At 62.6% G+C, this 25,070-nt stretch overlaps 1 protein-coding gene across 1 annotated transcript; it reads right to left on the minus strand.

Annotated features, from left to right (window-relative positions):
• Positions 1 to 106: 106 nt before the first annotated feature.
• SIPA1L3 (signal induced proliferation associated 1 like 3) lies at positions 107 to 24,213 on the minus strand. Its single transcript, XM_087970347.1, is given in 24 exon segments — positions 107 to 1,425; positions 1,508 to 1,586; positions 1,827 to 1,959; positions 3,016 to 3,159; positions 3,365 to 3,545; positions 3,807 to 3,969; positions 4,084 to 4,294; positions 4,297 to 4,310; positions 4,651 to 5,012; positions 5,090 to 5,199; positions 5,603 to 5,748; positions 6,529 to 6,678; positions 6,921 to 7,029; positions 7,032 to 7,171; positions 8,844 to 9,118; positions 9,220 to 9,796; positions 10,080 to 10,237; positions 10,451 to 10,554; positions 10,664 to 10,838; positions 10,994 to 11,182; positions 13,102 to 13,232; positions 13,622 to 14,239; positions 14,242 to 15,149; positions 24,163 to 24,213. Coding segments are annotated over 23 exon segments (5,043 nt in total). The 5' UTR covers positions 14,966 to 15,149; positions 24,163 to 24,213; the 3' UTR covers positions 107 to 1,275.
• Positions 24,214 to 25,070: the final 857 nt, after the last annotated feature.

Consider the following 25,070-nt stretch of genomic DNA (forward strand, 5'->3'; position numbering starts at 1 on the left):
CTGACAATGGGCCACCCTAGCATTGAGCCCCTCTGGGAGCGGCTGGCCATCCCTCCCAACCAGAGCTTTGACACCCGCCCCCCCCCCAAAAAAAGGAAGGCTGAGATTTCCAGAGTACTAGAGAATTTATTTTACAAAAACTGATGGTTCTCTCCATCAGCAGCTTTAAGACAGAGCAGAATTAAATAATACAGATTTGATCTGCAAAGAATCTTATAAAATTAAAAACGAACACGTAATACAACCGATAGACATGAGAGCTGCAGAAGAGCATCGGGCCCACCGTCCCAGGCCAGACACCAGGTGGGGAGGGGGGGGCAATCCTTAGGATACAAATTCCAGTGAGGTCCCACTACAAAATTTAAAAACAAACAAAACTAGAAAGGTTGCTGGGGTGGTGAGCCCAGGAGAAAGGTGGTGGTGGGGGCCCTGGCACGGATCTCCCCGTGACCCCCTGCCCGTCCAGAGATGGGCTTCCCAGCACTGGGGGCCAAGGGGGGACAGGAGCCCTCTGCCCACCTGTGGCATTAAGGCTAGAGTGGAAGGGGGGGAGGGAGGCTGCAGCAGGAGCCTTTTCCCTGAAACCCTGGCAGGTGGAAGGGTGGGGGCGGGGGGGTCAGGCTGACCCCTGGCAGGTCTGGACCAGGGTGGGCTTCGCATAGATTGTATGCTGGTTTTGCCACGTGACGCATGTGCGGTCCAGGCCTCAACCGAGCAGGACACCCCCTTCGGGGGCCTGAGCATAGTGGAGACAACAACGCACCCTCGCTGGGCCCGGCTGCCAGCCGGCCCGGCCCAGCACAGGACTGGCACAAGGGCCAGGAGGGGTGGCAGGGAGCCCTTGCGCTCCAGAGCAGGCACCCAGGAGGGCCCGGGGGGCTTCCCCTGGGCCTCTATGGCTTTGTGCCAGCACAGGGTCCCGGCCCTGCTGCCCACGGAGAGGGACCAAGGGTGCTGGATTCAGTCACATGCACAGAAATGCAACTGAAAAAGATTACAAACAGTACCATTGATACAAATATAGTGTTTTATAAAGAATGTAGACATTTAAACCTTTTCTTTAACCTTCCTGAGGCGCTCTGCATTCCCTAGAAAATAATTTAGTTGTGAGAAAGTGCTCTGAGAAACTTGGCTGCCCTCTGGACAAAGACCGGCCCTTGGGGGGGGGGGCTGGAGGGCCCCTCCCGTGTCGAGAGAGACCCTCCCTCCGGCCGAGGCCAGAGGGGGGCCGGGGGCGCAGGCGGCAAACTCTCCAAGGGGGCCCCATGCAGGCGCTCACAGGTCCTCTTTGTCGAGGGCGCTGGAGAAGATGTGGGCGAACTTGCGCAGCTGCTCGTTGGCGCTCTGGGACTCCTCCTGCAGCCGCTGGTTGTTCTGCCGGAGCGTGGCCACTTCTGCCTGCAGCACCACCTTGTCCTGCTTCTCCTGCAGGGGCCGAGAAGGAGCGGGAGTCCCAGGCTGCCTCCCCAGGCTCCCCCTCCCCCGGGAAGCCCCCCCAGCTCCTCACCTTCTGCAGGTCGCTGTGCAGCTGCTTCAACATAGCTTCCAGGTGGGAGACCTTGCCGCTCAGGTCCGCCGGCTGCTGGCTGCAAGGGCAGGCCGGAGAGGCTGTGATGCCAAACCCGTCCGGGGCTCCTGCCAGGCCCCCCAGCCCCCAAGGCTGCCCACCCACACCCCAAGCCCTGGGGGCTGAAACCCCAGGGAGGTGGGAGGAGGCTCGCCTGCAAGATGGGGTTCCAGCCCCACGCAGACTGACAGGCAGACCCTCGGGGGGAGAGTCACCTTCCTTGAGGAAGTTTTCCCAAAGATACACCCCCCCCGCTCACCTTAAGACAGGAGCCGTGGGTGGCGCTGGCTGCCTCTCCAAGCTCAGGTGCCCAAGGCCGGGGCTGCCAGCCGGGGCCGCCTCGGGGCTCAACATGGCCTCATGGAGGGAGAAGAGGGAGACGGCTCTCTGCACTGGGGGGAGAGGAAAACCTGTAGGCTGCCAGGCAAAAGCCGCCCCCGGCCCCTGCTGCCCAAGTGCCACGCCAGTCTGGTGGCTGGTGGAGGAGGAGCTCCTACGCCCTGGAAGACCCTCTCTGGGGCAAGGGAAACATCTAAGGGGATGGAGCACCACCTGGAAGGCCACAGGGCATTCCCCCCTGGTGGTGGGAAGGGAAGGGGAGCCCTGTTTGGGGAGTCCATGGTGAAGGCGGCCCAGCCCAGACCCTCAGCAGCAGCTGCCCACCCCGTATCCCAGCAGGCCTCCTTGCTGATGGCTCCCATGGGCCCCAGGAGACTGCAACCCTGAGCTCAGAGAAGTAAGCCCAGCTGCCGGGGAGTGTGTGCCCTCCTCGCCCCTTGCCAGATAGTCTGCCTTGCTAGGGAAAGCAGGCCCCAGCCAACATCCCCAATTTGCCCAGAACGGAGGCCCAGCCGGCACGAAACCCGTGGGGGGAAAGCCCTGCTGGGAACCCCACCGTCCACCCTGGCACAGTGGCCAGTCTTGCCCTCTCTTCCTCCATCACCTACCTTTCGGCTGCCGGTAGTTGACCGGGCAGGAAGAGGAGGAAGCTCCTGAGCCCCCGTCTCTCCGCCATGACTTGGGGAGGCAGCCCCTCCCCTTTTCCAGCAAGCCCTTGCCCAGAAAGGCGGTGCCAGCCAAAGGCAGCTGCCAGAGAGGGAGACGCCTGCCTGGGCCCAGGAAGAAGCTGTGCCGACCTGCAGGCTGCCCCGCACTTCCCTGCAGAAGAGGCGGGCAGGCGGGCAGGCACAAGAGCTGTGTCGTTGCTGACAAGCAACCAGGCCCCAGCTCTGCCCTGCTGAAGTTGGGGGCAGCCAAGCATCGGATGGGCAAAGCGCCTTTGTGGGGGCCAGTTTCCCATCGCTCCGCACGAAGCCTTTGCGAGGGCCTTCTGCCCCCCTGGAATTTGAGGCTCCTCAGAGGCGGAGCTAGAGACCCCTGCGCCCCTTCCCGGACTGCTGCATTGCATGCCTGGGCAGGGGAGGAAGGAAGCGGGAGCATCCCCTTACCTTCGTAGGCCTTCGCGGCACTGACCAAGCTTGACCACTCCAGGCCTGCGGCTGTGTCCGGCAGGGGCATCAGGGCAGGTTCAAGGCGCCGCAGGGGCTGGTCGCACACCTCGGTCAGGGAGAGCTCAGAGGCCGAGACGGTGGCTACAGAGGGAGGGAGAGGAGGCCGCGTCCCCCAGAGCCATCAGCCGACCTGGGCAGGTGGCCCTGCCGGGGTGGGTGGGGGGAGATCCCCGAGGAGGCTGGGGCAAAGTCTGGCTGCCCCCCTGCCCTGGCCCTGTTGGGGAGGACAGGGTCCCCATCGCCCGCCTGCCTGCCTGCGACCGACCCTGGGGACCCCCGGGCTCACCCTTCTCCAAGGAGCCCCCCCGGCCGCTGCTGGCCGGCCTCCGCCCAGGGAGGGTGCTGGTGAAGAGCATGTCGCTGGAGAGGGGCTGCTCAAAGCAGGCGCTGCTGGCGAAGGAGGGCTCTCGCCGGCCGCTGCACAGGCTTTCATCCGAGAGGGTCCGCTGGAGGGTCTTCTGGGGGGCCTGCGGGGAGAGCAGAGACCCTCTTCACAGACCCAGCAAGCCCGCAGCTCCCAGGTCTCTTTCAATGCCCCCCAAGAGCCGAGCGGGATCCCCGGGAGGCCTCCCAGTGGGCGTCTCCTCCAGTGCCCAAAGGCTGCCAAGGCTGGGACCCCACGGAGGGACCCTCCCCTCCCCTCCCCACTGGCTCACTCAGGCCCCGGAGCTCTGGTGGGGAACAGCCGGAGCCCTTTCCGCCCCTTCCATGGGGAGGAGGGGGCGCACCAGCTGGTCCTCCTGCTCCAGCCCGGTGGGGTCCATGATGATCAGCTTCTTCAGGTCATCCTCGATGGTGGACTTGTGGGCCTTGCGTGGGGAGCGAAGGTCCCGCAGAGAAGCCCGCAGGCGAGGCTGCCCAAAGACATTCCTGGTGCTCACGTCAATTCCTCTGTGGGCAGAGGGGGCTGTCAATCCCCCTCCTCAGTCTCGGTCACCCCCGACAAAGCAGCTGGCTAGGGCACCCCCAAAGCAAGGCTCGCTGCTGCCGCCTGCCAGCGCTCACTTCTGGGGCTCCTCGGGGCTCTTCTTCCACCCGGCCGGTTGAGGCCTGGCACTCCGGCCGCTCTGCTTGGAGGAGGAGGAGGAGGAGGAGGAGGAGGCGGCAGCGGCCTTGGGCACAGAAGCGGAGAGCTGGGAGGAGCCCGCCTGGGGTCCAGGAGCCACCCGGGAGCCACCTGCAGGGGGCGTCTTGTAGACCTGGATGGGGTAGGTCCCCTGGAGCCACCGGGGCTGAAAGAGAGACAGACAGTCTGCAGGCGGCTGGGCCCCAGCCGGCCATGCAGGGGCCACTCCCTCAGCAGCGCCTGGGCCATCCTCCTCACCCCCCCACTCCCGCTGGACCCTGGACACAAGGCACCTGCCCTCTCTGGGGTGGGGAGGAAGAGCCCCACCCTACCCATCCTGGGACAATGGCAGGCCTGGCCCCGGGGCCCTCGCCCCCTCTCTGAAAACCAGGTCTCCTCTTGCAACACCCGCAGAGCCCCCCTCCCCCGGGGCCCAACAGGCCTGCAAACCCACCACACGTTCAGGGTTCGGGTTATGTTGGGGGGGCAGCTGCAGGATCCCTTACCTGGCCTGCCTGAAGGGCTCTGGGGCGATGCAGTTGCCCGCCCGGGCGGGGCCGCCCGTTCCTTTCCCGAAGGCCTTGGGGCAGTAATTCCAGCTCTGTCTGCCCAAATGGCCAGCGGGCCAGGCTGCCTCCGCCCTCTTGCTATGGCCTTCGGGGAGGGCAGGGCCAAAGAGGGGCGAGGACACAGGCACTCGGTTGCGCCGGATGGACGTGGCACCGCTGGCATCGGTAGTGCTGTTGCTGGAGACCCCGCCCTTGGCCCAGAGCTCTGGCGTGCTGTCGCCGGGGTCGGCTGGGTCATCACTGTGAGCACTGGAGGCGTTGCTGGAGAGCGTGTTGCTGCTGGACGTCTGCCCCTCGCCCTGCGGGGGGAGGGGGAGTCAGCCACCAAGCACGGAGGGAGGTACCCAGCAGGCAACCCCCAGGAGCCCACGCTCACCTTGAGGGGCTGGTCTGGGGAGTCCTTGCCAGGCAGCTCCCACTGGCCAGACCGCTTGTTCCCGGAAGCGGCTGAGGATCTGGAGGGCCCCGGCACGTGCCATAGCAGCTCTGGTAGGGCAAGGAGGAGGTCAGTGGGAGCCGCCCCTTTGGGTTGGGAGGCAATTCGTCCCCTGCTTTCCCAAAGCCCCGTCCCTTGGCTGGAGGGCTGGCCTGTGCCGTGGCCCAGCAGGCCTGGTGCCCCTCCCTCCGCCACCATCCTGGGTGAGGCTTCTCTCCCCCAATGCCAGGCGGCAGGAGGCAGCGATAGCAGCCGGCCCTTCTCAGAAGCTCCTGAGGCCGCCAGGCTGGCCCCAGGCTGGGAAGGACATCGGGGCCCAGGGGGGCATGGCTGGGCTTCCCCTCCCTGACGACTGGCCGCTTCAGCACAGAGGCCACTTCCGAAACCTCAGCCCAGGCACACCACCCAACCCCACCCCCCAACCCCACCCCCGTGCCCACCGTCCATGCTCACCCAGCTTGGGCCTCTCCATGCTGCCCTCCTGGCTGGCCAGCCCTCCTCCGCCGGACGAAGAGCCTCCGTTTGGGGTCACCTCGGGGGGGCAGGGCGGCTCAAAAGGCCCCAGAGGCCGCAAGGGGACCACATACCTGTGCCCAGAGCTGAAGCAAAGCAGGACAGCTGAGAAGGGCACCGACCCAGCGGAAAAAGCACCGGCTGGCCCCCCTGTTAGCAACTACCAGGCTCGGAGGAGGGCAGGGCCAGGAGCGGAAGAAGGGAGCAGCTCCTCCTGCGCTCGGCTCCAGGGGTGGGCAAGGGAGGGGCATCTGGAAGGGGTGGGTGGCTAGAGCCCCCGGGTGTGTCCAGAAGGCCTCACAAGGGCCCTCCCTGGCACCCAGACGGACCAGGACAGCTGCCTTGCGCCACTCCACCATGCCTTTGGCCCCGCCTCCTCTGGTCATTTCCCCTTGGCAGGCGGAGAGAGCGGCCCCCCTCCCTCCCTCCCTCCCTCTCACGAACAGCCTCTCCCGAGGCCGAATCGTGCAGGGTCAACGTTTGGAGCCAACAGATCGGGTGGCAGCCCAGAGAGGGTCCCTTCCCCCTCCGAGCCCCTCTGCCTGCTACCTCCCCAGAGCAAACGGCTCCCACCCAAACAGCCCAGGGGACACAAGGCTTCCCCAGCACCAGAAGGGCTTCAGCTCTCTGCGTTTCTCGGTTTGCCCCTCACCCTGGTGTGCGTGCAAGGCCTGGCCCAGCGCAGCCTCTGGCCACTCCTTCAATGCCAAGCCAAGCCCACCCGCCCACCCCCAGCCCTGGAACTGGAGTGGGATGCAAACTGCTACGCAGCAAAGCAACCCCCCAAAGAGAATCTGCAGGATGGAAACGCTGGCTGGGCAAGAGGGCCGGGACCGGGGCCTGGGCCTCCCTTGCCACCCACATACTTGTCCGGGGAGGGCTTGTACCAGGCGAAGGACCCTCCCGAGGAGCCCGGAACGGAGAAGCTGCCTGAGGGCTGCCGGTATGACGGGGTCTTCTCTGTGCCGCTCTGGGAGGAGGAGATGACACGGGGGGTCTCTGGGAAGCTGGCAGGCCTAGAGAAGGAGGGAGAGCCCTGAAGGCCAGGAGCAAAGCCCAGGAGTCATGCAGGCCTCCTGCCGGGCCGTGGACGAGGCAGAGGCAGCATCCCTCAGGGGCCACAGCAGAGCACACGCCGCAAGGCTCCAAGTCCCCCAAACCGCCCTGACGTGGAGCCTGCAGGCTAGCCCAGGGACACTGGCAGTCGCCCCAGCGCTCAGCGGGCATCGAGGCCTCCCTTCCTCCTCCTCCTCCTCACCTTTTGCCCTGCAGGGGCTGGGCCTGGCGGTAAGGGTTCAGGACGCTCTGCTTTGGGGTCCTGGTGAGGGACTGAGACTGGCCAGGCCCTGGCTGCTCAGCCCATTTGGGGGCTGGGAGGAGCCGTGGGTGGCAGAGCCACTCCACTGCCAGGCTGAGTTGCTGTGGTATGGAGGCCGGAAGCCCCCAGGCAGGCTTTCGGGTTCCCCCCGGGGCTCCATCGTACTCGTCTTCAGGGATTCGGCCCACCCTCTGGAGAGAGAGAGAGAGGGAGGGAGGGAGGAGACGTCTCTGCCTGCCCAGCCTCGCAGAGGCCAGGAGGTGTGCAGGGAAGGTGCCCAGCAGCTCCAGGAAGAGAAGCTGCAGACACGGCCAGCCGGCCGGCCACCCACCCTCAGGACCTGCCCAGGGGCAGTGCTGCCCCCCTGAAGGCCCACCAGCAGTTGCTGGCCCAGCCTGCCCAGGGCCCTTGCCCGTGAGGCCCAACCCCAGGCCCCTCCTGTCTGCTTCAGGTGCCTGTCAGGGAGCCCAGCCGCTGCAATGCCTGGCAGGCGGGCATTGTTGGCCCCCAGCCCCTTGCTGAACCTTTGGCCAAGCAGGTGCCCAAAGGGGCCTAGTCTGCGGGAAGGGGAGGAGCCCCCTTTCTCCGGTACCCTGTCCTGGTGGGCGGGAACGCAGCGTCTGCCGAGGTTTCCTGCCCCGCTCACAACATGCAGCTCTTGGCAGGCGACGCCTCTCAGCTCCCAGCCTGGGAGACGCCTCAAAGCCTGGGGCAGCTTGGCAGGAAGGCACCCCGGGCCACCTCAAGCTTCCAGCCCCGCCCGGCCCCTCCCCCAGGCCAGGCCTCGCCACCTGCCCCCCCACCTCCCCAACTCCAGGCAGGAAAAGAGCCACCGGACGTCACCCCCCAGCCCAGCTGCCACGCGGGAGCCGTGCAGGATCCTGCCCTGCCTACCCTGAAGGTGACGGGGCTTCCTGCTGCCTCGACTTGCTTTGCAAACCACACCTGGAAAGCCAGGCAGGAAGCTGGGAGCTGGGTGGGGGCACCCCCTCCCCCTTCACTGTGCAGGTTTCCTCTGGACTCTCAGGGAGGCTCAAGAGAGCGGGGGAGGGGGATCAGCGTGATAACTGGAGAGTCCGAAGGAAGCAGGGGAGGGCCGGGCCCCGGCCCTTCCCCCTCTGCACGGCCTAACAGGTTTGAAGCCTGGAGGATGCCACCTCGGCCTCTGGGCTCGCTTCCCTCCACGTGCACTTAGCGGCTTCTTGGCCCGGATCCAAGGCAGTGGCACCTTGTCCTAAAAGGCAGCCCCCGACGGGCAGAGCAGCTGCACCCTGAGCCCCAGGGCACCCACAGCCCCTCTTTCCGACCTGAGGAGCCATTTGCCGGCCACCCTCTCTTTGGTTCCCAGCAGCTTCCCGCTCTGAGCCAGAGTTTTGCCCAGCCAGCCCTGGCACCTGCCAGAAGATCCGTTGCTGCCACCGGCTGCCGAAGCCAGTCACCCCAACAGATTCTTCCCCAGGGGTTCCCCTCTCAAAAACCAGCCTTCTTCTCCCAGAGGGTCCCGGGCCAAGCAGGGACAGCCACCCAAGAGGGGGATCGCAGCCCAAGAGAACCAGCCCAGCAGAATAAAAGCCCCTCTCTGAGGAGCTCCAAACTCCCACCAAGGCCAGGAGCCAGTTGGCCAGGACTGGGGGCTTGGCAGGGTGACCCCCAGGACAGGCCTCCTGCCCTACACAGGGCTACCTGCTGTACTGCACAGGCCATGGGGCCAGATGGGCCCAGGTTATGCAGAGGCTCAATTCTGCTGCAGAGGATTTCGCTTGTCTCTGGCTGAGCCAACAGGGCCCCCGTTGGCCCCTGGCTCCTCCCTCCTCTTGTGTGGCCCCTGGCTCCTTTATCCTGCCTAGAAGCCCAGAAACTCACCTGCGTGGAACGCCGTCCTCGTGTGGCGGAATGACCACCACTTTCACGGTGACGGAGGTGCGCAGCCAGTCAATCATCTGGTCGTGGCTGAGGGTAACCACGGCCACCTTGCAGATCTCCACCAGCCGGCTGCCCTGCCGCAGCCCTGCCTGCCAGGCGAAGCCGTAGTCCTCCACCTCGGCCACTGTCCCGTCAAACTTCACGTGGAAACCCAGCTGCCCCAGCCCATTCCTCCGCAGGGTCATCTCCACTGTCTCGGCACCAGAGGTCATGACCTGGGTGAAAGCACACAAGCCCAGCCGGGGTCAGAAGCGCCACTTCCCATCCAGGGTGGTGTGGGCATCTTACCCAATCGGTGGGCAGGGGCGCTACTGACCCTCAATCTCTGCACAATCTCTTTAACTTCTTCAGGATTATTTTCTGGGGCCCGGATAAAAATATGGTCCCCCCGTCCATAGAAAATTTTGAGGCTGCAGCTGTCCGGTGTCCAGCCGATCACATCTGCGCAGAAGCAGTTGAAGACCACTTCCTTGGTGGCCAGGTCCAAGAGGGCCACAAATTCATTGGAGATGCCCAGCAGACACTCCATCTCCACTCCCTGAGAGTAATCCTGGGCCAGAACGCGCCATACGAGGGCCCCCGCGCTCTGCTGCTCGGCCCCAGCCCGGGCCCTCGTCTTCTCCCTCTTCTTAGAGGCCAGGGAGATCAGGTTGAACTTCCCCGTGGAGTCGATGGGGGTACTGGTGATGCTGTTCTCAGCCAAATCTTTCAGGTACTCGTGCCGCGTGCGCGTGGCCATGGCATGGAACTTGTCTGACTTGTGGGCAGCATTCTCGGCGTTGATCACCTTGGCAAGCAGGAAATCCCGGAAGACGTCCGACTTGTGGAAGGTGGCCAGACTGGGGATGGCCGGCCCAAAGGGGGGCACGTCTTTGGAGCGGGTCACCGCCACGCTTGGGACATGGAAATGAGAACACAGGCCTGTGGCTGAGACTACACAGGCCGCTGCGAGGCGACTCCTCGGCCGTTCCCTGTGGGTCAATCTCAGGGAGCAGGACCGAGGCCCACTTCCACCCGCAGCCCTGATCCGTCACCTGAGAGAAGCCGCCTACTCCACCTGACCTCTGGAGAGCTGAGGGAGTCTCACTGGAGCCAGGAGCCAATCAAAGCCCGGAGGCTCTTCTCTTCAAGTGTCCAAGCCCAAACTCTGCCCGGACCCCCCTCCCGCAGCCTTACCTGTAGCGGACGCTCTCCGTGCAGGGACTCTGGGCGCAGACGATGACGAAGACATGCTGGAAATGAGAGCGGACGTTCTGGGGGGTGAAGGGCAAGGCCCCCGGCTCCTGGAAGATGATGGTGACGATGTCGTTCCCAATGTGTCTCTTCCGCAGCAGCTGGGAGGGGAAGGCAGCACTTGAGGGCCTGGGAAGGAAGGCCCGGCCCAGCCAGAGGCTCAGGAGACCAGGAGGAAACACGGGCCAGTGGAGTGGGGGGGGGGTCATTGTGCAAAAGAAAAGGGCCAAGGTCACTCAGTTGAGCCCCACCCCACAGTTCTGCATGTGCCGTGTCACCCTCAAGGCCAGGCCCCCACCTGCCCTGCCTGGTACCTGCTGCCTGTTGTTGGGGGTGTAGGGGAGCATCGTGGAGACGTGGAACATGATCTCGTAGCCCTGGTAGGTCGTGTAGAGGGAGTGGGTGCCGGTGGAGTCCGCTGCGAGGGAAGCAGCAGGGGGGGACTCAGCAGGGTGGTTGGGTCCCCCCGAGGGCAGACACGGAGTCCCGCCCTGCCAGGCTCCAAACCCCTCTCGGCAAGGACCTACTTTTGGTGTCCAGCTGCGCGGCATATTTGCGGAAGCCCCTCAGGCAGACCTTCTCCCCCAGCAGGGCCAGGAACTCCTCAAAGGCTGGGCCAGCCTCCTCGTTGTTGTACATCTCCTCCTCTGAGCTCTGGCCGGCCTTGCAGTACAGGACGCCCACCTTATGTTTCCAGCAGAGCTGGAGGAGAGGCAGGGAGAGCCCCCTCAGAGCTGGCTGGGGCCCAAGCCCAGGAGGGATGCTTGGGAAGGGGGCTCTGGGAAAGAACGGGGCCTTCCTCGGCCACGGGCAAGAGGAGAAGCCTTCCACCCCCGCCCAACCCCCGGTGGGCTTACTCCTTGCTCGTCCAGCTTCCGCAGCTGCTCGGAGACATGGGGCGCAGTCGGGGCCAGGCGCAGGCAGTGCGTGTTCAGTTGCGGGACCACGTGCTCCAACACGTCCTTCAGGGGGATGCCACGGACGGTGCCGTGCTTGGTGGTGGTGGGCGTGGCATCTTCTAGGATGGCACCGCGGAGGGTGGTCAACTACAGGGCCCAGAGAGAGAGGCAGGAATGACGCTCGGCCCAGCCCAAGGGCCCCCTGGACTCGCCTCTCCTGGCACGGCACAGCGGAGGGCTACCCAGGGGAGGGTCCTGCTTGGCCAGAGAGCATCCTCTTCCCCAGGAGCGCCTTGTGCCCAGGGCCAGCGGGCCACGTCCCCTACACGGGGGCTGAACGTGGGCTGGGGAGGCCTCAGGGAGGAGGGGCAGAGCCATCAAGCCAGCCTCAGAAAATTCCTGGACAGACTTCCAGAACAGCGCTCTAAGCGGGAGGAAAGGGGCTCTAGAGGAATCCCCCAACCATTGGAGAGCTAGAAGGAGCCCCAGGATCGACCCCTGCACTCTCCAGGACAAACGGCTTCATCTCTTCGCCTCACCGCCAGCCAGCAAAAGCCCAGAAACGTCTTTAGTCTTCCAACAGGAAATGTGCAGGAGCAGGAGGAGTGCCGGCCCCGCCCACTCGGAGACAAGGCCCCTTGGCCCTGGAAGGAACCCCTGACCCTAACACACACACACACCCCAAATCCAAGATGCCACATGGAGACGGCAGCCCCTTTCACTACTTCAGACTGTTTGCCAGAGTCCAATGCACTCGACCGCTGCCAATGGGACGTCTGGGGTTTTCAGGGGCCACGAGCGACCCGGATTGCCCTTGGGAAGTTTAAGCTGCAGGGCCAAAGGGCCCTCGGCACCTCGCAGGACCCACGTGGGGCTCAGCCTGGGCTTCCTTCCCTTTCAGCGGAGAAGTGCTGGACACAGCAGAAGTGCCTCCCCCGAGAGAGGAACTGGCACTACCAGCTTCACTGCCACACCCTCTGCTGGCTCGGATGGACTTGCTTTACAAATAGCCCGCTCCGGTTGGACAGAGTCTAAACCCCACAGGCTGTGCTTGACTACTCGTGGCAGCTCCGACCAGGAACTCCACCGCTAAGCAATACGCGGCATTGCATCGCTGGGCTGACTTATGACAGAGTACTATGAGCCCTGGCCGCGATCCTTAGACAAGTCCCGTCCGATTGCGGCCTCCTGTGCTCACGCGATTGTCTCTCGTTACGTCCTGCCGGCTTCACCAGCGAGTTTGCTTGCCAGGAGGCAGCAGGGAAAGCAGCAGGGATGGCAGTTGCGGGGACCCAGGATGCTGCGATGGCCAAGCGCCCAAATGGCGATCTCGTGACCGTGGGATACTGCAGTCGCCACAACCACGAAGACCCCTCTCGTTCGGGCCATTATATCTTCAAACCGTCGCTGAGCAAGTGGATCTCTTGTATAGGATAAATCAGTCAGACCCCACCCTTTGAGGAGGGTCCATAGGGACGAGAATGGTCAGGATGAGGACAGGAGCTGCCTGCTGCAAAGAAGGGGCACCTCAGCCTGGCACGAAGCCCAAGAAGGGCCGGAAAGAGACCCACCATCATTCCAGAAGGGAGCACGAGGGAGGACAGAGCTCCGCCAGAGATCCCAGTGGAACGTTGCAGGAAAAGGATGAAGATGACGAACTGCCTGCTAGCCCCGCCTCTTCCGAGAGGGTCAAGCTGGGGAGGCTTTGGTATGGAAGGGGGACTTGACGCCCTGGCCACGGGGACCCCTTTCCGTTGCGGGATCTGAAGCCTCAGGCAGGAGAGCCTCTCAGCCACATTCCCAGGGACCAACCGTCCGCCTGACGTCCTGGTAGGACAGCAGCCGAGAGCAAAGACGCGCCTTGGGCCAGCTGGATGGGTCTCCTGCCCCTTGAGCTTCCCCGCACTAGGAGGGGGCGCATCTCCCAGCCAGTTTGGGAATTGATGGGGCTCAAAGCCCACTGAGATCTTTTTAAAACCCACCACATTCCAAACCCTGCAGCTTCTGCCTCTCCCAGCCCCGCTGAGCTGCAGGCCCTTCGGTGGCCCAAAGCCACAGCAACTTACCTCGCTGGTGCGAAAGATGATCCTGTACTGGTACTGCGGCCCGTAGTCCCGGTGGTCCTCCAGCTTCTCACGCCTGATGCTGACCGCCACAGGGCCCAGCTTCTCATCCACCCCAAAGTAGTTAAAATGTTCTGATGGGGGAGAGAGGAAGAGGAGGGGAAAGCTGGCTGTTCATCCTGCACCTCCTGCCCTCAACGGCCCCATACTTCCAGCCATTCTTTACCAATCGGCAGAGGTGCCCACCTACCCGCTCAAGGGCTCCTCCTGCAAGGCTGAAACTTGGCTGCCCAGCTAAGCCAAAAAGGGTATGAGGGGTAACCAGGGGCTGAGGGGGACCGGGAAGCGGGGGGCTGCACAGGGAGGGAAAGGAGGAGGGGATGAACCCACCACTTTGGAATTCAGGGTTGCTGCCTCCATTCATGCTGGCATATCCTGGGATCAAGCCTCATCCTCAACTGCCCACCTCCTCAGGGGCCACTCGCCCTCTAGTGCCCAAACGGCAACACCCAAAAGTGCCAACCTTTGCCAGAGAAGTAGTCCCAGTAGTACCGGGCACCCAGGTCCACGTGCTCAATGCTGTAGTGCTTCAACCGGCTGAGACTTTGCTGAAGCTCCTGCGGCGTCTCGAGCACAGAGATGCTGGCGTTTGTGCAGCAAGGGGCAGGGGCTGTCTCCACAAAGGCCCCCTCCCCACAGCCACCCATGGAGGCAGTTGAGAAGCTAATGTTGCGCTCCCCCTCGCCTCCAATCTCATTGCGGAAGTGAGGGCAGCTGAGTAGCAGACTGTTGCTGTTGTTGTCCCCTGGATCGTGCTCCAGATTCTCCTTGGAGTTCAGGTCCTCAAGGCTGAAGAAGGTGCTGGGTGGATCCAGACCAGCCAGGCCGCAGACGGCAGCAGCTGAGCCTGCGGAGGCAGCCGAAGCCCCCGTGGTGGTGTTCCTCCGCTGAGCCACACAGACCCGCCTGGCCACCACCTCATTCAGGTCAAAGAGCAGGCTCTGGACGTCGTAGTGGGCCAGGCTCTTCGGGCACAGCCAGCCCCGGCCCACCTCCTCCCCCTCCCCCAGGGCCCTGCTGCAGTCTCCCTCTGCCCGGCCACTCCGCAGCTTCCGGAAGATGGAGTCCCCCCCACCCCCTCTGCCCGGAGGCCCTTCTTGCGGGGCTTCTCCTTGGGGTGAAGGGTCAACCCTGGTTCTGGCCGGGCCTCTGCCTTGGCGTTCCTGGTGGTGTGGAAGGGATCCACCAGCCGCTGCCGCCGACCAGTCGCTGCCTTCCCACTCCGGAACTCCTTCAGCATCTCATAGAAGCTCTGCTCAGAGAGGCCCTGCGCATCGATGGAGGATGTGCTGCCGTACTCACGGAAGAGAGGGAGGCCACCGGCCAGCTCCACCGCGGCTTCCAGGTCGCACTCGCTCAGGGTGACCTCACTGTTGCTCCTGTTCCTCAGGGCCAGGAATGCCCTGCCAGGAGAGTGCGGCCACCCATCCTGGAACTCGGTGTCCTTGGACCTCCTCCAGGCCAGGCGCCGGGAAGGTCTCGGCCCCGAGGAGAAGGCGGCCTCCCTGGGCGGCTGCCCGTTCTGAAGCTCCCACAGCATGGGGCCCGGGGCCTCTGGGGCCTTGGCAGCACCGGGGGCAGCTGGATCCTTCAACCCTTCTCTTTTGGGGGGCCAGTCAGCAATCCGGGCCCGCACCCCCATTTTGGGCACAGCAGGGGTTGTGGTGGCCGGTCGCAAAGGGGAAGCATCATCCACATGTGGGGCGCAGCCATTCTGGGCCCAGGATCCTGAAGAGGGGTAATCGCCCCCTGCGTGGTCCAGGCCCCCCACGTCGCAGCTCTCAAGCACAGGCCGATACGCTGTCATAGTCTGGGCTGGGCTCCCTGCAGGAAGGCCCTCTTCATCTCCATCGGGACATGGGCACACAGCAGCCAGGAGGGCCTGGAACAAGGTGGGGGGCTCAGCGCAGCATTGCCCCCAGCCTCAAGGCCCAGCGCTGGAAGAGGACGACAGCAGCTGGGCTTCCGTTACTCCAGCCATAGGAACCATCCTGAAAGAGAAGGCGAAACGGCATATGAGCCTTGGCGCTCTGGGGCAGAACGTGGGGCAGGCCCACACCGCTTCTGGGAACGGAGCTGGGGATCGCTCTCCCGCAGAAGCTGAAATACGGGAGTTGCAATATGCTCCTCCGCGGCAATGAGCAAATCCAAACTCCCCTGGATTGGTTTTATCCAGGGCAGCCCTCGCCCTGCGAAGCAACCAGAGGGAGGGGAGGGCTGATTTTGCCTGGAGATTGTGGCGCACAAATTCCCCCTAAATCTGGAGGCCAAAGGGTGACCCGTGAATGTCCCAAGGCAGGCTGGGGACCGGCTGGGTGGCTGCTCTCCTTTGCCTGCGTGGAGCAAAGTATCGTGTGTTTGTGTGTGAGTGTTTCTGTGCGTCAGCCCTCCTTTCATACTCATTTCTTCATTTAAAAGATTTGTACAGTCACCTTCTTTAATCACAACTCTGGAACATCCCACAACAACACAACTGCTATACTAGCAACTGTCAACTCATAAAATATTTCTATGGCCTTTTTAGAGTTGCCAACAGAAAGGCAGGGGGGGAGCAGGGGGGCAGCTTGGAAACTAAAAGCGCTTCCCAGAAATAGTTTTCAAAGATAGTAACTAGGTGACTGAAGTTTCTGCCCTGCAAAATTCTAACTGGAGCACATGGTTGAGGATTCCTGGCTATTCTCCCGTTGGAGAATATGAATTATGATACACCCGGGGGACCAGGGTCAAGAGCAGTGGTGGGATTCAAAACTTTTAACTACTGGTTTTGTGGGTGTGGCTTGGTAGGTGTGGCAGGGAAGGATATCTCCAGTCAGAGGTGGGATTGGCTGGTTCTCCGAACTACTCAAAATTTCCACTACCGGTTCTCTAGAACCGGTCAGAACCTGCTGAATCCCACCTCTGGTCAAGAGTGACAATGAATTGTGTGTCTCGGAGTCGGCAGTGCCGGGCACGTTAACTCCCAATCAATCCTTTTGAAGTTTTGGAAGTTTGGCTTGAGACTCAGGATTTAATTGGGGTAACTGCTGGAATCCTGACAGCAACAGCCCTGGCACCTGAGCCAAGATGGAGGTTCCCACCCACAGAACCACAGAGGCCCTTGGGGGGGGGCACTGCCAACTTTGGGAAGCGGGCAGCCACAGTTGAGTAAGACCCCGCATAGCCAATGCATCCCTCACCCCACCCCAGCCTGGATCCTGCCCTCCGTGAGCCTCAAAGCCAGCACAGAGACACCCCCCCCATCCAGAACCCCATTTCCATGCAAGTTGTCCAGATGCTCCACAGGACCCAGCGGGGTCCCAGGCAGCCCCCCTTAGGGCAGAAGGGGGCAAGGGCTCTCCCAGGACAGGGGGGTCTGGGTTTGCAACCATTCCTCAGGCTGCCTGCAGTGGGCACCCAGCATGGAGCAGTTTGGCTCTGCTGCCTCCACGTCTCAAGCAATGGAAGAAGCAGAGAGAGGAGGAGAGGGCAGCCCTGAAAATGGACCCCTCCCTTCGAGAAACAAAATGGAAGTGCCAGCACCCTCCTCTTCATCTTCATCCCTGGCTTGAAGGGCCCCCTGCGGGGAGTGTGGGAGCTGCCCGGCCGGTGGCAGGCACTGCCAAGGCAAGAAAACTGCTGCGCCTGCCCTCTAGCCTCCCCCCTCTGGAGGACATCGGGCTGCAGAGGCTCACAGCAGAGCAGGGGATCCTGTGCCCAAATATCACTCACACACCCCTGTCCCCGGCCTCAGGAAAGGTTGGCAGCTGCCTTGACATTCTGTGCTCCCTCCAATAAACCTCTCCCGGCCACTCGTGCTCCAGAGGCCGTGCTCGAAACACTGCAGTGGAAGGCCGGCCTCCCGTTGGGCCCCAGCCGAGTCTCACTTGCACAGGCCTCCCCCCCACCCACCCCCAGCAACAGTGCTCGGCCCCACCTGACCCTCTCTGGCATGCCCCATGCTCAGGAGCCCAGCTCAGCCAGCAGAGACACTGGGCGCCCTTGACTTCCGACCCTTGTCCGGTGCTAGACAAACATTTCAGACCGAGCAGAAGCTCTTTAGCGAGACCTCTGGCTTTTGGAAGAGCTGCAGGCCGGGGAGGCGCAATGCACTCCCCCCCCCCCCAGCTCTGCTGCTGAGGTCCAGGGATGTCCAGACACAACAGCCACTGCTCATACCGGGCAGAGCTGGGTGCTTCCCCCCCATCCCTCATCACAGGCTGTGCAGAGCCCCAGCTGCCCTTCCCCAACTGGGTGGCCGGAAAGGAGCCAGGAGCTCGAGTAAGGGTGCCCTTGGGAGCCTCCTGCCAGAGCGGCCAGGTCCCAAGCACTCCTGCCCAGCCAGGCAAGCCAGCAGCTCTGAGGAGGCGGAGAGCACGCACCCAAACCCACCCTCGCTTCCTGCCGCTGAAGCCTGGGCCAAGGAGAGGCCTTCCCCAGGAGAACTTTGCTTTGCCCAAGCACCGGTCTGCCTCCTGGGTAGCAAGGGGGGCTGTCCAAGTGGCACTCTGGTCCTCCTGCCTTGGAGGGGGAATTTCCGTGCCAGGCCCTCAGAGCCAGCTGCCCCTCACAAACCAATGACTCTGACCCACCTCCACACTTTCCCCAAAAGGCCTCCACACAAACTGGACAGATGTGCACGCCAAAGCCTTGCTAACTATTTTCAGCTACGTGCAAAAATGACCCCACGATGCAAGTTTCCAAGACTCCCTCCGAGAAGGAAGCCAGCTCAACCTCTACATGGAAGAAAGAAACCTCAGACTGTCTACTGTTGACCTCACCCCATTCCTAAGAGGTCTGTAAGGGGCGTGCATAAACGCGCCGACGTGCCTACCGTCCCTGTCTTAATGGTCCCTTTTATTCGTATCTATTTCATGTATTAATAAGCACATTTATACTTATATTTATTATCAAATGCGCGCTTAACAAAATAAATAAATTAAAATAAAATAAAATAAAAAGTTTCCCAGACGTTTCCTCCAAAGGCCGAAGCAGACTTTCTATTTGGGTGCAGTCACGCACAATCTGCGCAGAGCTCACAGTTTGGCACAGGCCACACAGCTCTTTCCTCCGAAGGAAGGTTGCTCAAAGGTGAAGAACTATTCTGCACTGCCACAGAACGAGGACAAGGAGCATCCGTTGCACGTGCCTGAATTTTATTTAAACCCAAGGAAATAAGCTCTGTGCAACCGTGGAATGATGCATTTATGGAAGTTGTGAGGTCTCCGTCTCTGGAGGTAGAAGAGGCTGCGCAATCAGCTCTCAAGGGTGGTTTCCACATATTGCAGAGGGTGGGACAGATTGTATCTGAAGACCCTTCCAACTCTACCGTGGCATGTTTTATATTCTCACGGCACCTATTCTAATAGCTGGTATGCAGACAGAACGCCTTGCCTGAAACTCTTGGCCAGCTGAAGAGGCCCCACTCAGCCAACTGACTTCCAAGTCCTGGTGGAACCCAGGACTCCAAAGCCCATCTCCTAGGGAGCTACAGCCTCCTTTCTGGGATCCTGCTTCTAGGCAGAGTGCACAATGAGGCTCTGCAGTGACGTGTGACGTTTTCTCCAGGGTTGGAATACAGCAAATGTGGTCACTGTGTGCTCACCAGGCGGAGGCAGCCCTGGGCTGCAGCTCGGTTTTCTCCACTGAGGAGGCCCTTGGAAGCCAGGCAGGAGGCAAAGGAACCTCCAGGGCAGAATCCAGGAAGCAAAGCCCAAGGCACCCGCCGTTTCCCGAGAGGCATCTCTAGCAAAAGGCTTGACCTGCTCCAGGCATCAGGATCCTGGCCATCCATCCAATCCAGGGCTTCTTGCCTGACAAGGGGATCTAGGCAGAGTCCATGGTGGCCAGCAGGCCATTCCAGCTGCTTTCAGTCCAACCCCTTCCCAGAACCAGAGTTGCCCCCTGAGGGCAGAATCACATCCTGGAGTGGGCAGTGAGGAGCTCCCGGTTGACTCACTCAAACCTGGAAAGCATCGGCTCCTTTCGCCAGCCGGTCCCGAGAGCTTCCAAGGGGGTCCTCGAAAGGAGCAGAGGGCAGAGAGAAGGGGCGGCACCAAGGCTGGCCTGAATCCATGCATGGAGGGAAGCCAAACCCCCGAAGAGGCCTGGCCGGGTTGGGGAGAGGGAGCCATGCTGGACCCAACCTCCTCCCACCTCAACCCGAATTTGGGGTGTGAGGTACCAGAGCAGCAACATTCAAGGGCAGGAAGGATCGGAGTTGCAAACTGGCAGGCAGGCTGGCAGGCAGGTGCGTGGGCAGCTTCAGCTGCTTGGCAGGTCCCTGGCAGTGCACCCCACTCATCACGAGTCCCCGGCAGGCTGACCTGGTGCCTTCTGTTTCTTCCCACCGATTCCTCTCCAGCACAGAACTTGCTGCTCTGAGTGGTGGGTTCTGCTACCACAGACAGGCGAGGGATGGGGAGCCCTGCCCTTTTCCCAGGGTCCCCCAAATGCCGGCTAGCCCTTCAGGCACGTCTCCAGCAGCCTTGCACCAGCTGGCCAAGAGAAGGCCGGCCCCTCGGTAGCCCTGCAGAGCAAACCTAACCAGGGTCACTGATCAGAATGAGGTCTTGGGGGGAGGGGCGGAAGTTGCATCACAGGCTCCCCCCCCCCCGCCCCCACCGATGGTTTCAAGGCAACCTGGCTGACGCTCGGCTCCTCCTGCTGGCCGCCTTTAGCCACTGCACGGGGGCCTTCCTTCTGCTTCACCAGGGACCCTGCTGAGCCGTGAGGTCACTACCTGGGCTGGGCCAGAGACTGCTTCCCCACCCCCACCCCCAATTTCAGGGCTGCCGGAGTCTTTGCCGCCCAGCAGCTGGGGAAGCAGGTCAGCACCTCCGGGGTGGCCAGAAGAAGCAAGGAAACCCTAGCAAAGAGCCTGGAGGGGGGTGGGCAGGTCTCTGGGGATGCTCAGGAACTGGGGGCCCTGAGCCGTCACGTCTGCCGCTCCGGAAAAGGCCCCCTCAAGAGCTTGCTGGGGGTCCCCTGGCCACCTTCAACAAGAGGACAGGAGGGGGGTGTCAAGGGAGCACCTCAAAGGGACCTGCATTTTATGCACTCCTGGAAAAGGACGGGGGTCCCAAGCAGACCATCCCTGGCCCCACTCTCCATGCCAGGTGCAAGCAGTGGGAGGAGAGAAGGAGAGAAGGAGACACACACACAAAAGGAGGTACGGCGCCAATTGCGGTGTAGACCTGCCGTACAGGAGAAGAGTCTGCCATCAGGGGAAGATCAACTCAGCGCCCCCCCCCCCCCAGGGAAGAGAAGGGCTCTCCCTGCGGAGCTCTTGGTGCTGCAGGAGCTGCCGGGTTCCCTTGCAGGCGTTTCAGTGCTGGACTGGGGAGCATCTCCAGTGCTTGGAAGAGCAGATCCTGGAGCACCCAGAAGCAGGAGCTGCCCTCTCGGTTTTAAAGGCCAAGCAGATCTTATGATGGTCTACCAAGAGCCCACCACACCCTCAAGTGACAGCCCCCTCCCCTCCCCGAGAGAATTCCACCAGAGGAACAACTTCTGGAGTTTCTGGGTTCGGGGCTGCCCAGAGTTTGGCATAAGGGGAGCGACCACGTAATTGGCTTAAAAACCTGCATGCAGCCCCATAAAGAGCCCCACCCCCCCACAGCAGGCATAACACAATTCTGCCCTCCTAAAATTTGTTTCCCTCCATCCGGGCACCACCACCAGCTTGCCCGCAGGTGGTCTCTGGCAGCGGCCATCAGCATATGGATGACACCTACAGATGCCTCTCTATCTAAGCTGGCCTTCCTAATCTAGTTGGCTGCAGCAGTGAGCAAAAAAGGTCCCAGTCACGTTAGTTAGAGGATTACTGGGGAGGGATGGGGGGGGGTAGTAACAGGAAGCCCAAGAGCTAGCTTTGCAGGCGGGTGTGTGTGTGTAGGTGTTGCTCTTGGTTAAGAATATGGTCATTGGGACCAGGAGGCACAACGTCACGAGACACGACGACTTACGACAGCTGTTCCAGTTGCTGTTGTAAGTGAATCCCATGCAGTCATTAAGCATGAAGTCACGTGATTGTCACTGGCGGCACCTGCCAGCTTCCCCATTTTGCTTGTCAGAAGCCGAAAACTGCAAATAGCGACCACGTGCCCACAAAACGTGGCACCCAGTGCCCAAATCAAATCACGTGACTGCAAGGATGCTGCGACGGCCTCGTTCAGGATGGTTGTAACTTTGAATGGCTGCTGAACGAACGGCTGCTAACCGAGGACTGCCTGCATGATGGAAGATCCAGTTGGGCCATTCTGAATAATGTCCCGCCTGCAAAGATCACTGTGCTGGGTGGAAGGAGCCAGGCCTCTCTTAGTGGAATCTGGCACAGAAAATGTTTGAAACAAATTGAATCAACCTCTACGTTTGGGGTTTTAAGTGAGAGGTCCCGGCTACTGTTTTGCTCTCCAGACCAGCATCCTGTAAATTCATCACCCTGTGAATTTTGCTACTACATTCTGCTGTAAAGATTTCCACCCGAACAGAAGGTGGAATTCACAAGAACCCAAAGCCTGAGCTGGAAACAGCCTGCAAAGCTCTTGGAAGCAAAGGCAACTGCGCTCCAGCAGGAGCAGCTGACGCGTTTCCCGCAGACTTCAGCTCCTGACCGAAAGAGGCTTCGTGCCACCTTCCCCACCAAAGCCTTGAGGAGGAGGAGGAGGAAGAGGGGGGAGGAGGAGCCGACCTTCCCAGACTACGGACTCTCAGCATCTCTCCACCTCCATTGCCAAAGGGAAGAGGAGTTCTTTCCTGTTAGCTTAAATCACCCCATCATTCTTCATACAACAGCTTCAAACGCCTACCTGAAGGAACGGGCAGAGAGGATCCCCCCGCCCTTATACATACACACAACCACAAGATCACAAATGGTTTAGAAAACCTCCTTGCAAATCTTCAGTGCCACGCGGGAAAAAGCCCTCCTTGTCCAGAGAAAGACCGTTAGGCCTCTCTGCATGCAACTAAAGGGGGGGGCCTGCTCCCCCTCCAGAGCCTGCTATCCCAGCCCTGGACCTACCCGAGGAACAGGAGCCGAAGGCCCATGGAGGCTCCCGGGCACAAGGCCGAGCTGCTTCCTGAAGACCACCAGGAAGGTCTCTGGTGCAGCAGGCAGGCACAGAGACTGAGCAGGAAGGGGCAATTAGCATGGCTCCCATCAGCCCCGACCACAGGAGCTAAAATTCTCTCTCTCTCTCTCTCTCTCTCTCTCACACACACACACACACACACACATATAATCTCCAAATACCAGGGTGCCTGCCCTCACCATGAGAACCAAGCCCCACTCCAGCCCACAGAACTCTGTAGTGGGGCAGAGAGGCCCTAACCCCAGAGGCCCTTCTTCCCCTGCAGTTCAGTGTCAGGACTGGGGGGATTCCAATGCAGGGCACAGGCCTTGGACTCTGAGCTCTCCCAGCCATCCCTCCCCACACCGGGTAGACTGCCCCAGAGGTTCGGGACGGTCTGCCCACCCCACTTCCAGGGGCCTGAGCAAGAATGCGGGCAAGGAGCGGCTATTTGTTTAAGGGAGCGTTGGTTGCCTCAAAGTCAAACAGAAATCTCCCTCCGCCTTTGCCTTTATCAGGGCAGGCTTGCACTCATCAGGGACGTCCCACCACGTGATCCCTCCAGGGGCAGGCCCACTTTTCAGGTGCCACCTTGGAAGGACGCACCTGCTCCGTGTCCAAGAATGGCCTGGGAGGAAGCCTTGGCACTGTGGCCTTCTCAGGGACACCACCACAACACCCAGAAGAAAACCATGGCACCCTCTGGCTGCCCCTTTCATAAAGAGCATGTGGCCCGAGAGGAGGACGCTGAGCCGGTCTCAGAAGCAGCCCCTTTGCTCGCTGCCACAGTCCAAAGGCCCTGCCAAGGTCGGGCTCTGCTCCTGCCGAGTTGCTCTAAACGCCTAGGTGGGACCCAGAGATTGTCCAGGCCCAGGAATCTTCTGCTGGGCCAGTTTGGGAACAGAAACAGCCCAACCCGCTCTCCTTCCAGATGTCCCTGTGATGGGCCAGGCCGGGGCTGCCACCTACAACCTGCTACAACATGCTGAAGGACACGAGTGGCCGCCCGTCCAGTTGACGTCCCAGACTGAAAATGGCCAAAGAGGGTGGGAAAGGGCCACAGATGGCATTCCCAGTTGACGCACCTCCAGCAGGGAGGCTTGGCAGGGCTGGCAGGAAAGAGAAGGCTGGGCCTGAGACAGGGCGAGTGCCCCTTCTAATGGCCAAGGATCCCAACCTTCCTGAAAAGTTCCTTTCCCAGGTCAAAGGGACACAATGCAGCCCTCTAGCCCCGCAGCAACCCAAAGCGTTTCTGACCAGCGTCTGGATGGTTAGGATCGGGCGCTGCAGCTCCCCCGCTGCCGCTGCCGCCGCCCACGGGGATCGGGGCCCCTCCCCAAGGGCTGGGCGCAGGGGGAGTCGGAAGCCGCGCCTGGGAACCAGCGGCAGACTGCAACCCCCTCCGCCTCTGCCCCGCACCCGCCCAGCCGGCCCGCTTCCCCGGCGCCCTACCTGGAGGCACCGCCGGCTGCCAATCCCTCCCGGCGACGCGCCAGGGCAGCAACCGGGGGCGGCCGGGCAGCCCGCGGCGGCTTCTCACGCCAGGGGCGGCCGGAGCTCTTTCGGGAGCGGCCCAGGCTCGGCCCAGCAGCAGCGGCGCCCCGGGCCGCCCTCGCACCTGCCGCCGTGGCCAGGTGGCCCCTGCCCGGAGGGGGCGGCCGCTGCTTCTTGGCCCCGCGCTCGTCTGCCCGGGACGCCATCCGCTGCCCCGGCCGGCCCGGGGCGCCCACCGAGCACGACGCCCCTCGCCCGGCCCGCCGCAGCGGCGGCTTCCGGAGCACAATGGCGGCCGGGCAGGAGCCGCTTCTCCCGGGCCGGCGGGGAGGTCGCCGCCGCCTGGACTCTGGCGCCAGGGAGGCCCGGCCGCCCCCCGCCAGGCGCCCCGCAGCCCCGCGCCGGAGACCCCCGGGCGGCCCGCGCGACCCCTCCTCCCCGCGCGCCGATCCCGCGGCCTCACCTGGCGCTCGGCGGCGGCGGCGGCAGGCGCGGAGCACCCGGAAGGAGGGCGGGAGGCCCCTCCCCGCCCCGCCTCCCCGGCCGAATGCGCGAGCGCCGGGGCGGGGCGGGGCGAGGCGCCGGCTCTGCCTCCTGGCCGGGCTGCCCCGGGCGCCCCGTCCCCGGCCTGCTCTGCCCGGCGGGAGCAAGGAGCGGCGTCCGGCTGCGGCTGCGGGAGCCCGGCTGGAATGGCCGGGCTCCCCCTGGGCTCCCCGCGGCCGCCGGAGAGGGAGGGCGGCCTTCTTCCCGACCTCGGGGCTCCCCGGCGCTGCCGGCTCTCGGTCTCCTTGCGGCCGCCTTAGAGCGGCGTTGCTTTTTCTCTCCCCTCGGGGGCGGCTGGCCGAAAGTCCCAATAATCCCAAGGCGGCCTTTGTTTCCCGCGAAGTTTCCGCCCTGGCCGTGAAGTCGAGCCCCGGGCGGGTCCCCAGGCGAGCGCGGCTCGAGGATGCCGCTCCGGACGCTTCGGGCTCGGATTCCGCCCGCCCCTCGCCGAGGAGCCGGCGCCGATTGCAGACGGGCAAGGAAGGGCAAAGGGCCGCCCAGGCCAGGCCAGGCCCGCTTCTCCCGGGAGACGCCGCGGCTCTCAGCCAGGACGGAGGTTGCGCTCTTGGTCTGTGAGATGGAAGCTTCCCCGAGCCTCCGTTCGGCTCCTTTGGCTTCCCTTTTGGGAGGCAGCGCTTCGGGCCAGTGACTTTCCTGGCCTCCCGAACGAGCGTCCCACGAAGTGGAGCGTCTCATTTGGCCCCATGGGACCGGGAAGGATCCCGCCTTCTAACCGCCGAGGGTTCCTAGCGGGGCTCTTTCTCCGGCCCACCAATCAGGAGGTTTCCCCAGGGGCTCCTTGCCCATTGGGTGGAATGCTGCGATGTC

This window comes from Notechis scutatus, chromosome 8 (genome assembly GCF_049901735.1).
Source record: "Notechis scutatus isolate UNSWTSFEM ecotype Mainland chromosome 8, rNotScu1.2, whole genome shotgun sequence".
NCBI classification, from domain to species: domain Eukaryota; kingdom Metazoa; phylum Chordata; class Lepidosauria; order Squamata; family Elapidae; genus Notechis; species Notechis scutatus.